General features: G+C 38.8%; 1 protein-coding gene across 2 annotated transcripts in view; it reads right to left on the reverse strand.

Annotated features, from left to right (window-relative positions):
• Positions 1-532: 532 nt before the first annotated feature.
• Positions 533-12,353, reverse strand: part of ITPR3 (inositol 1,4,5-trisphosphate receptor type 3) — a 192,032-nt gene continuing 180,211 nt past the window's right edge. For both annotated transcript variants that reach the window (XM_063453125.1, XM_063453123.1), the window contains exons 56-58: positions 5,733-5,893; positions 4,930-5,091; positions 533-2,078 (exon numbers count right to left, since the gene is read on the reverse strand). In XM_063453125.1, the coding sequence (XP_063309195.1) occupies positions 1,977-2,078; positions 4,930-5,091; positions 5,733-5,893 (425 nt within the window). In that variant the 3' untranslated portion in view covers positions 533-1,976. The remainder of the gene's footprint in view (positions 2,079-4,929; positions 5,092-5,732; positions 5,894-12,353) is intronic.

Genomic DNA, 12,353 nt, shown 5'->3' on the forward strand with positions numbered 1-12,353 from the left:
TATCGCGCCACACAGGATTTTTATTCATTCGGTCCGTTAATTAATTTCATTAACAATGTCCAGATTTTGCAGTCTGACTGATTCCTTATGCAGCAGGATGGTTTTTCTCCATTCTGGTAGTGGCCATTGGGTATTTTTAGTGAATAAACACTGCCTGACCCAAAGGGCATATATATAGCTGAATGATACTGTCATATACTAAAGGTAAGAATGAGTTTTCTGCTTTTTTTTCATATACTTAATTTAACAGAATACATTTTCTTTCAAAACTTTATGAAATGATCATTATATTCAAAGATAGTGTTGGGTTGACAGTTCTCCTTTAACTCTGGACTACGCAGCAGCTACAGATTGTGCTAGTCACTTGGCCAACACCACAACAATTTTGGTATTTAAAAAATATATTAAAAAAGAGTATTACTGCATCTGGTCTATGTTCTGCTAGTTGCACAGCTCTGAATTAGACCACTAAAGAGAAAATAATCTGTGGAAATAAATGGGCTGCCCATGCATTAAAGAAGATATTTAAGTATTCTTTTTAATGAATTGTCATTCTTTGAAAAATGTTTATTTGTAGGTAGAAGAAGGGGACATTAATATTGTATAACATTTCACATGCAATCTCATCCAAATGCTGAAATCCCATATGGCACAGCTATTTTTGCCAATAAAAACTGCAGTTTGGCTTGAATATATTGAACGCCAATGCGGACTAAGAATTTACCTTTGTTACCTTAATAACAGAATGCAGTTAATCATCATTCAAGGTGAATTTAATAAAACTAAATGTATTTGCTTTACAACATAACAAAAATGCAATCTCTTTTATTTCCTAAGTCTGTACAAAAAATCATTATAAATATTGTAACGCTAAAGCTATTTTGTAAGGATGGTTCTAAATGTGAATAATATTTATTAAAACAGTAAACATTTGATGGATGTCATTACTGCTGTAACATAAATACTTGTAAATCAGAAAATTAGAAAATAAGGAGGTAATAAGTATATATCATATTACAAACACAAAGAGGTAAGCCCATCCTGTAACGGGGCAGGTAGTATAAGAAAACTGTATAGGACAATATATTGTTATATCAAACAGGGCGTGAATTAAAAACTAGATTTATAAAACACATTTACATGGGAAATTAAATGTTTACACTAATGTGTATTCCAAAAATAGAAATAAAGTTTTTTATTAAAATCTATTCTAAAGCAAGATATTCCTAATTGTAGTGTACATTTAGTTTCTTATATATATATATTTATTTGTACACGTTTAAATTCCTACTAAATTATTGATGACATCTGTCTCTAGTTTCTGTTATAAAACACATGATCACAAAGCGGACCTTTATCTAAATATACGTCATTAGAGGCAAAACATCAATGTTGAACAAAGCAGCATATTTCTTGTAATGCTAGATTAGAAACAGCTAAGAGGCAGCAATCAAACTGTTGTGCAAGTGTAAGTCCCATGAGCAGCCTATGGATAAAATGTCCATTCACACAGGGTGTCCAATCTTCATGGGAGTTCCATAGACACAGACTGTTACTTGTTGCCTAACCAAATGCTAGATGATGGTCATAATCCTAAAAATACATAAAAACTTGTTGGCGTTTACTTTTCACCGCCAGGCCTCTTGAAAGAACTCTTTTCTCTGTCTGGAGATGGTGTTTTAGATCTCTTGTTCCCCACCTAGATCTACTCACATTTGGGACAATATTGTAACGATGGACATGGCCATGTCAGTTTTTAATATGATTCTATTTCTTTCTAACCCTGACTGACTACAAACTTCCAACAAAGAAAGATAAATTATCTTTGGTACAGTCACTTATTAATGCTCCCAGGTATGTTTTATATATTATGTGCTACATTGAAAACGGCATTTTCATTATCACTCTTAAGAGGTACTCATCAAAATACATTGCAGCATAGATGATCAGTGTATAAAAAACTCTGTATCAGTATTTTATTGACTGGGTGCTATCTGGCCACTGGCTGTCGTCTGTGCTGCATTCGTCTGAACATCCACAAAGCCCATGCGCTGACGTCTCTTCCGTTGTTCAGTCATCTGCAAAACATAATGTGCACCAAAATGTAAACTGTCCAAATTGATATCTAGCCTTGTACTTTCCATATGAATGCAAATACGAATTTAACAAAGAAGTATAACTAAACAATAGGTACCTGTGATTAATCAATTTCTTAACTTAGACAAAAGGTCTAATACTATTGTAAATTTCAGTGAGTTGTAGAGATTTAAAAGGTTACTCCAAGTATCATTACCACTACAGCCTGCTGTAGCCGATACTGAATGCCAACTGCTGATTCTACTGGCCATTCATTGTCTGGGAGCATTAGTTAATTGCTCTCAGCTAATGACTGCAATAGGAATATGCACAGAGTTTTATTAGCCAGCCCGGACAATCCCAGTGACTCTGCTGGAAGGGGCATTACATCTCTGGCAGCAGAGGGGTTAATCTCTGTATGTGCAGCATTTCATTGCAAAACGCAATACAGATACACACATACAGACTCCAGGCACCATGACCATTTAATATCACTCAACTGGTTATGTTCCTTGGAGTAACCTTTTAAGAACGAACCTGAAAAACATAAAACGGTATTTTTATGACACACATATTTCACATATTGAATCACCATAACTCCCCACAATGTATCACTAACTTCTAATAAAAAAAATACAGATATTAAACTGCCTAAATATACAGATTTCTAGTTATTCAGGATTTTACAAATTCAAAAGGCTAATTTACAGTGAAAAGTTTTTTAAATTGGCTGCTGAACGTTCATACACAAGACTTATTGCATGGCCTCACTGCAAATATGTGCCCAGTGTCACATACATCACATTCAGAGCACCTGTGCTTTCTGACATTTTCCCATGATGTGAGAGTGTGCTTATGCCCTATTTGCTCACAAAGTGCTGTAGGAGAGCATGCATCCAGTATTACTGTGTGCATCAAAGTAATCTGCAGCGTATACCCAGGTCATACTTTGGCATATATAGTAGGGATCGACCTATATTGATTTTTTTTAGAGCTGATACCGATAATCTGTGAACTTTCAGGCCGATAGCCGATAACTTGCCGATATTTTGTACATTTACCATTTTGAAAAAACAAACTAATCCTAAAGGTAATTGCACACAATATACATGCCACATGTAGTGGATGAAGTGTGTTTAGACAGGGGAGCAGTGTGTTTGTGTAGTGTGTATAGTGAATGCAGAGTGTGTTTGTGTAGTGTGTATAGTGAATGCAGAGTGTTTGTGTAGTGTGTATATATAGTGAATGTAGTGTGTGTGTATAGTGAATGCAGAATGTGTGTTTGTGTATTGTGTATAGTGAATGCAGTGTGTTTGTGTAGTGTGTGTATAGTGAATGCAGAGTGTGTTTGTGTAGTGTGTATAGTGAATGCAGAATGTGTGTGTGTAGTGTGTGTATAGTGAATGCAGAGTGTGTGTTTGTGTAGTGTGTATAGTGAATGCAGTGTGTGTAGTGTGGGTAAAGTGAATGCATTGTGTGTATATAATGCAGTGTGTGTGTGTGTATGTAATGCAGTGTGTTTGTGTAGTGTGTGTATGTAATGCAGTGTGTGTTTGTGTAGTGTGTGTGTGTTTGTGTAGTGTGTGTATGTAATGCAGTGTGTGTTTGTGTAGTGTGCGTGTGTGTTTGTGTAGTGTGTGTATGTAATGCAGTGTGTGTGTTTGTGTAATGTGTGTGTATGTAATGCAGTGTGTGTGTTGTGTGTTTGTGCAGTGTGTGTAGTGTATTTGTGTAGTGATGTAATTTGTGTAAAATGGGGGGGGGGAGGGCGTTTTTTTTCTTAGCAGGGAGGGGGATATAGTATTCCCTGGTGGTCCAGTGGCTTGTTAAGTACTGGGGGGGGGGGGCCGCAGGAAGCTGTTTCTTACCTTTCTTGCAGCTCCTCCAGCTCCCCAGTGCAAATCTTGCGGCCATTAGTGCCGCACAGAGCACTGGGGAGCTGGAGGAGCTGCAAGAAAGGTAAGAAACAGCTTCCTGCGGGCCCCCCTAGGACTGGCGGGCTTGTAATGAGCCTGGCAGTCCTAGGAGGTATTATCGGCAATATCGTATCTATATTGGACGATACTGATATTGCTGAAAATACCGAATATCGGCCGATAATATCAGTAAAACCGATAATCGCTCGATCCCTAATATATAGCACATGATGAACATTGAACAAGAAAAAAATTAACACAATACAGCTCTAGTTAGCTACTTGATTCTAATTTTACTCCTTATAGGAACACTACAGTGTCAGGAACACAAACGTATTCCTAATACTATAATGTTCAAATCACTATTTAGGTCCCCACCCCCCTCTATCTTCCTTTGAAAATGTATTTTGCATACCTCTTTTCCGGCAATGTGCCGGTCTCATCGTAGCTGACCCTGCCTCGCGGCTGAGATCATCAAATTTCTCTATCTCTGCCAATCCAATGCTTTCCCTTGCAGAAAGAGGAGATGCTGGACTTCATTGCTGTGCACTATGCAGCACAGACCCAGGGAGCACCTCTAGTGGCCATCTGAGTGACTGGAACTAGAGGTGTTCATAGGCAGTAATGTAAACATTGCCTTTTCTCCAAAGAGGCAGTGTTTACATTAAAAAGCCTGCAGGGATATACTATACTCACCAGAACAACTATATTAAGCTGTACTTGTTTTGGTGACTACAGTGTCCCTTTAAGAAGAATATGTAATGCATTAATTAAATTTAACCCGAGGTTATATTTTGCTTGTGAAAATACATGAAAATACATGCAACCAAGATTTACTAAATACACTGAAAAATGTCAAAAAAATAAATCATAAATAAGATGTGCCACAAACAGAATTGATGACAAATAATGAGATCACAGTTGTTGAAAGCTGTACCTGTTCCTTGAGCTCGTTGAGCTGTGATGTTAGATGTGTTACAAGCTTCGTGGTTGAATTAAGCTTGTCCTGAAGGCAACGGATCTCGTTCTGTTCTCCATCACCCTCATTGCTGACCAGTGACATGGCTCTCATCCTTGGGAACCAGTCCAAGTTTTTACTCTGCGGAAGATGGCACTAATCAGATATGTACATGGTGGCTGTCTTCATTGTCAATTTAATTTTTGGTCCACTACACCACTGAGATGGACAGCTAGTAAATACTGAGCTTAAATTCTTGAACAATTGTATTTTTTTTTTAATTTTACAAAACAGTATATATTTCAATAAACATTCATACTGATCTAAACTTATTATCATTCATAAGATATATTTAATCAGCACTCGACATCCTAAGTGACAAATAACTAAAATATGTCATTCAAGATGAGCTTCTGTAAGTCTATCAGTTGGATTAGAGGAGTGAAGTGTAGTAAAAAGTTTCCTGTACTAGGTTGTTGTAGTAATTATGGTGAAAGTAAGCTATGGCTGCAACTTTTTCCAAGTTTTTATTTATCTGTATTAAAGAGGAAGTACTCTATCCATAGCCTCCCTGCATGTTGGTTTAAGGAGCAGATCGTATAATAGTGACCTCAGAAAGATATTTTGCCCACTATGTGGTCTTGTTTGTATAGTGTTTTATATTTCATTTGTTTGTTGAAGTGTATCTACCTATCCATACACAAATTTAAAAAAAAAAAAACAAATTGAGAAACAAAGGAAATGTGTCTTACTCTCTCTCTGTCTCTCTTAATAAAATTTACCTTTATCATTTGTGCCACATAACTTTCAGGTCCAGTATAATCTGTCTTGTTTTTTACTCTGACCAAAACAATGAAGTAGAGATAATTCCAAATATTGTGCTCTTCTTTAATATGTTCTTCAAATGACACTGTTTTATTGTCGAACTTATCTCTCTCCAAACCTGAAAGAACCAGTAAGATTAAGATTTATAAACACAACACTAATATTATAGGATTTTATATACGTTTTTTTTTTTTTTTGTAACAATAGATTTTAATGGAGATGAAACACATATCTAAACATAATAAATGGTAAAAGACACATTGCCTATTTTGTAACGGTAACAGGAGCCCTCTGTGTTCCAAGTGGTTATGGTGTTTCCCCTTATTGTTGTAATGAAGGACACTTCACCCCTGGATTATGGAGAAAACTAACTGACCATCTTTTACTTTGGAACTATAACCCCTGTGACTTATTTGGTACTAGGACATTATTTCTGCCTGTTGCGACTTTTACCAATACCACTTCTAAACTGTTGAAGTGATTCGAAGTGGTACTTCGAACCGTCGAACAGCCGAAGTACCGGACCACCCGGTAAACGCCATCTTGTTTAGTTGAACGCGGCCGGCGGTGTTTTGTCGTAGAGTGCATGGAACTAAAATCAGACACTCGATGGCACGAACACCGCTAGAACTTCCACCTCCAGCTAACTTCGACTAAATCCATACGAACAGAGCGCCGTTCGGTAAAAGTAATCTACCGAACACACTTTGACATTGACTTAGGGCACGAACAATCCTGTTCGAACATTTGAAGTATATTTTAATCATTGGAAATAGACTAACCTCACAGCCTAATTCTCAACACGCAGCCTTGTCTCGTGTTGTAGGGAAATGCTATACCTGCTTTAATCACTAGCTCTTTTCAGAGCTCTAAGGAACTTGCTCCTCATAGCAGTCTACTAGGATGTCGTATTGGGACTCCACAGCTCCCTTCCAGATTGGGGAAAAGGAAATCTAGGCGGTAAATACCCCGACTACTCCAGGGGTGACCGTCACAGTAACAACACAGCAAAGAGCCAAGTCAATCATAGATACCGTAGAACACTAAGACTATCTGACATTAGTACACATGTCCTCTATATTAGTATGTTTTTAACTGACCACGATTAATAATCAAAGCTAAAATGTAAGGCACAAGCTATGCAGAATAAGAAAAAACATGTAAAATGTGTTTCAAGAAAAATTTCTGGGATCTTTGCACTTTCTGCAAAGATAACCCCAGAAGGTGACATGTCTCCTTCCATCGATATTACCTGGAAAGATGGAGGAGGTTGATATGCTTACCTCTTTTCTTTGAGATGCCTTGCTCCTTTACAACTCTATCTTAAGCTCCTGGCTACTTCATCAGCAATATCATCCCTGTTAGCTCCTGAATACTTCCGCCTGACTACTTCATCACTGTGTGAGCAGTATATTTGTGTATGTGCAAGAGTACAAAATGGGGGGGTATGGAATATTCCCGCAAGACTGAGCAAGACGATCTCTATTTCTACCAACTATTACTCAAATTGTTGATGGTAAATGAGATCTAGAGTTGAGGGCTGTCTAAAGTCAATTCTGTCCAACTTTCAGGGTACAGAATGTCAGTCATTGGCTGAGAGCGATCAGTTGTTGCACTCCACCAATAAATGGTGATGGCTGTGGCTTACGGCTTCTGTGCCTGGAAGTGCATCACCAGGCCACCAGGTAAAAAAACTTGAAAAGTAATTGCATATAAAAAAAAAAAAAAAAACGTAGATTGGGTTGTTTTGCTCACAGGTTTTTCTTCAAAATGGCACTGCTGTGCAAGTCATGCTGTATTATTTTAAAAATCCTAAGGGGCTTAAAAAAAAATTTGAATTCTAGCTAGCTGCATGTTCATTCCAACTTTTTCTTACGAAGACCACAAGGGAGCCATGGAGGCCACCAGCAGTTAAGATGATTAGCCTGACCCTTTAAGTCTAACTAATACATTTGCCTGCATTTTGTAGTTGAAGCTATTTAAATCTGGGCTGTCTGGTAGTGCTACCATTGGGCAAACATATAAAAAAAAACACTCAACAGTGCATTGTATATGGAATATTCAAGTACCACTATGGGAAGAAAAGAGGGGATATGGGATCCAACCCCATTTTTAGAACTGAGGACATGTATAGTTCTGGAGATGAAACTGTACACCATTGAGTTGGACCAAAAGTCGTCTGGTAGACAGCTACTAGAGGAGGAGTTAACCCTGCAAGGTAATCATTGCAGTTTCACAGAAACTACAATAATTAGCACTGTAGGGCTAAAGGGACACTGTAGGCACCCAGACCACTTCAGCTCATTGAAGTCGTCTGGGTGCAATGTCCAATGTCTCTGAGAAACTGCAATAATTACCTCTCAGGGTTAACTCCACCTCTAGTGGCTGTTCTAGCATCAGATTTTTACCCATAGGGAAGCATTGAATAATGGGGCAATGCTAATGCGAGTGCGGCCACTGGACATCGGCACTGGATTCAGGTAAGTGACTGAAGAGGTTTTAAGCTCTTGAGCCCTGCCGGTTGGGGGGCACGAGCAAAGGGGGCACTGTAGGATTCTATAGTGCCAGGAAAAATGCTTTGTTTTCCTGGCACTAGAGAATCCTTCATGGGACATTGCAACCAGACCACTTCAATGAGCTGAAGTGTCCCTTTAATGTCACGCAATTGTAACTATGTCTCCAAGGCATTTGTTTATGACTGTTTCACTTTAACTGTCTTTACTCAATAAAGATACATTTGATATCGTTCAGGAGAGTAGATATACAATTGGTCAATTCATTTATAGTTTTGCTCTTACAGATCATGTACAATAGATTTTTTTTCTTCCATAAACATCAATACTGAAATGCTTTGTTTGTATCCAGTTGTCTGCTTTATTATTTGTACAGTCACAATTATAATCATTTTTGTTGCTTACACAGCAAACACTGCATTGTGAAATTTGGCATCTCATCTTTAAAGCTTCATTACGTTAATATTTGTCTATAGAAGTCTAAAAATAGACTAACTGTTTCTGGCATCTACTTGGAAAAACAAGGTCTTTGTTTTGAAGGAAGTCAAGACAAAGGCTATGCCATATCTGAAAAACTAATAATTTTCTACTACTGAAACCTTGGATTGATCACAGCTGTTACTACACCCAAGTTTAAAGTAACACTCCAAACACCTAGAGCAGCTCAGCTCAGTAAACCTAAACACAAGAGGCAGGTAACTACCCAGAGCACCTGCCTTGCAAAGACTTCTCAGTGAGCTGCATTGGGAAGTCTGTGATTGGATAGCCACAGAAAGTCTGGGCCTTTGAAGAAAGAGAAGGTTTGCAATGGTTGCAAACAATAGATTTGCAGCTTTTGCAAGCTCTTTTAGATATACCTCCATTGGAAAATGCATAATTAAATGCATGCATGGTTTTATTGGGGGTATATCTACTAAAGACAGATGTAAAAAAAAAAAATATATTGGAATTGAAATGTCACTTTAAAAGTGAAAGGCAACAAACAGTGTTACTAGATAGGGATACTCTTATCTATTACTTGATATATCAAACTTACATACAAATGCGTAACTAGAAAACACAGGGCCCAGGAGCGAAAATTGCCCTTGGCACCCCTCCCTCCCCACCCACACACATCTCCCCCCCCCAGCCCCTACATTTGTATAAAATTACATATACGAATACATACACAGATACACATGCTAACACACACACACACACACAGAATGACACTTCTACAGATACAAACACTGACATACATGCAAAAACACACACACGGATACATAGACACACATACAGACATACACATACAGATCCACATACAGACAGATACACAGACAAAGATAAACATACAGACAAACACAGACAGACCCACAGATACAGACATTAACACAAACACACATACAGAGACACACACAGATACAGACATTAACACACACACATACAGAGACACACAGATACAGACATTAACACACGCACATACAGACATTCACATACACACATACTGACAGACACACACACACACACAAACAGTTACAAAAATGTAGTCACCCTCCTGTTTCCTACCTTTAGGTGCAGAAGGGTGAGTTCCCTGGGGTACAGTTGCTGTTTCCGGCTGATGGGAGTCAGAACTCCTACTCTGACTCCCTCCTCTCCTCCCCGGCGGAGACGGCTTCCTCCCAGCGCTCTCACGTCGCCACTGGGGCCCGGTCATGCTCTTAAAGCGCCGCAACGCTGACCGGGCCCCAGGAAATTCATTGCCATTGGGTGGCCCCAAGAGCATGGGCCACCCGATGGGCCCCTTCAATGCGGCCCCAGCCGGCGGGCACCCAGGAGTGACGGGCCCGGTCGCGGCTGCGACCGCAGTAGTTCCACCACTGCTTACATTAATCTCAAAAACAACACAAGCCTATAATGTTCAAGATTATGTTCAACATGGATCAACGAGCTATAATTATTATTTTTAAGCATTTAGTGACTGAGGCCTTTTTGCACTTTTGCTATGTACTTTGCTACTTTAAGTGCACCCATACACATTATTAGTTGCTGTTTAAATGACAGATAAACCCTTCTGCTGATATCCAATATGTATGCATGGTACAAAAATGACACCGGAACAAAATATATTTTTCAAAATCATAAATGTATATCTAGCTGTGAATATATATACATATGTGTATATATTCACAGCTAAAAATATAATAATAAAATAAACTTAAAATAAAAAATACCTCATATAGGGGGGCCTGATAGCTGATGGAGGGGGGCTCATGTCCATACATTTTTGGTCTTAACATATGCTATTTTTGCTCAAACACCTGCCTTGTACTGCTAGACAAGCAGTGTTGGCAACTTGAACAGATTTGTGGAGCCACATTGAGCGCACACTCTACTGATAGCATTGGAGGCTTGTGGTTGCAGTGGGGGTGAAAGAAGAAGTCGATCCTTTGCCTTACCTTGCCCAAACCCTGTTTCCTGTATACCAGTCCCCACTGGAGGCCTGACTTTATTTTGACTTTGAAATATGTCTATTTGTGGAGAGCAAAGTTCCTGAAACCTATGTTTTATGATGGCTGATGATGGGAGGCCTGCAACCCTTTAAACTTCCATTACATGGGCCTTACATGAGATGTGAATTACTCAAGCCTTTGAGACACTATGCTCACAATATTCGGCCAGTATACGTCAACAAGCTGAAAAGCTTAGAGCGATGTCTGAAGCCCAGTCTAGACCACTACAAACCCGTGAATTTGAATTTGTTCTGGTGAGTAGAATCATTACCTTCAAGGGACACTATAGTCACCAGAACAACTACAGCTTATTGAATATGTTCTGACGAGTAGAATTATTACCTTCAGGCTTTTTGCTGTAAACACTGTCTTTTCAGAGAAAATGCAGTGTTTACATTACAGCCTAGTGGTAACTTCACTAGCCACTTCTCAGATGGCTGTTAGAGATCCTTCCTGGGTCATGGCTGCCTAAAATATATCCAAACATTCAGTGTCTCCTCCCTCTGCATGCAGACGCTGAACTTTCCTCATAGAGATTCATTGATTCAATTCATCTCTATGAGGAGATGCTGATTGGCCAGGGCTGTGTTTGAATCATGCTGGCTCTGCCCCTGATCTGCCTCTTTGTCAGTCTCAGCCAATCCTATGGGGAAGCACTGTGATTGGATCAGGCTACCACTTCTGCTAATGTCAGCAGACTGCTTGTTTTTGGTTTTTTGAGGCAAACAGCATGCAGAGTTACAGCTTCTGGCTTGACTACAGTAAGATGTTGCTTTATTTATGGAGGCATGAAGGGCCCAGGGGGGCTAGATGGTGGTTTTAACACTATAGGGTCAGGAATACATGTTTGTGTTCCTGACCCTATAGTGAGCCTTTCAGGCATTTTGCTGTAAACACTGTCTTTTTCAGAGAAAATGCAATGTTTACATTACAGCCTAGTGATAACTTCACTGGCCACTCCTCTGATGGCTGTTAGAGATCCTTCCTGGGTCATGGCTGCCTAAAATGCATCCAAACATTCAGTGTCTCCACCCTCTGCATGCAGACACTGAACTTTCCTCATAGAGATTCATGGATTCAATTCAAGATGTTGCTATATTTATGGAGGCATGAGGGGCCCAGGGGGGCTAGATTGTGGTGTTAACAAAAATAAATAAATCTCATAGGTCTGGGATTTCAATTAATTTTTGGAACGTACATGATATTTATATAGCAAAGAGTGACTTAATATTGTAAAGCTAAACATTTGCAACATTTGGTCTGCTGATACTATACCTATCATAACAAATACAGCTCAATGTTAAAATGATTGAGAATCAACTTTGATCTATACATTGTGCTAGAAGAATTGCTAGCAAATGTCTAGATTTCTCCAAAACCTGAATTTAAAATCAGTCTTTTCTACCTTTTGTCAGTCAGTTACATAGTTACTTAGTTGTCTAGGCTTTTTATACTGTTGATCTAAAAGAAGGCTTACAAATATAAAAACAATTGCAGACATTTCCAATTATGGCAATTATTACCAATCCTTATCAATGGTCTTACCATTGATTTAAAAAGAGGCTAGATTATATTT

Source organism: Pelobates fuscus, chromosome 1 (genome assembly GCF_036172605.1).
Source record: "Pelobates fuscus isolate aPelFus1 chromosome 1, aPelFus1.pri, whole genome shotgun sequence".
NCBI lineage: Eukaryota > Metazoa > Chordata > Amphibia > Anura > Pelobatidae > Pelobates > Pelobates fuscus.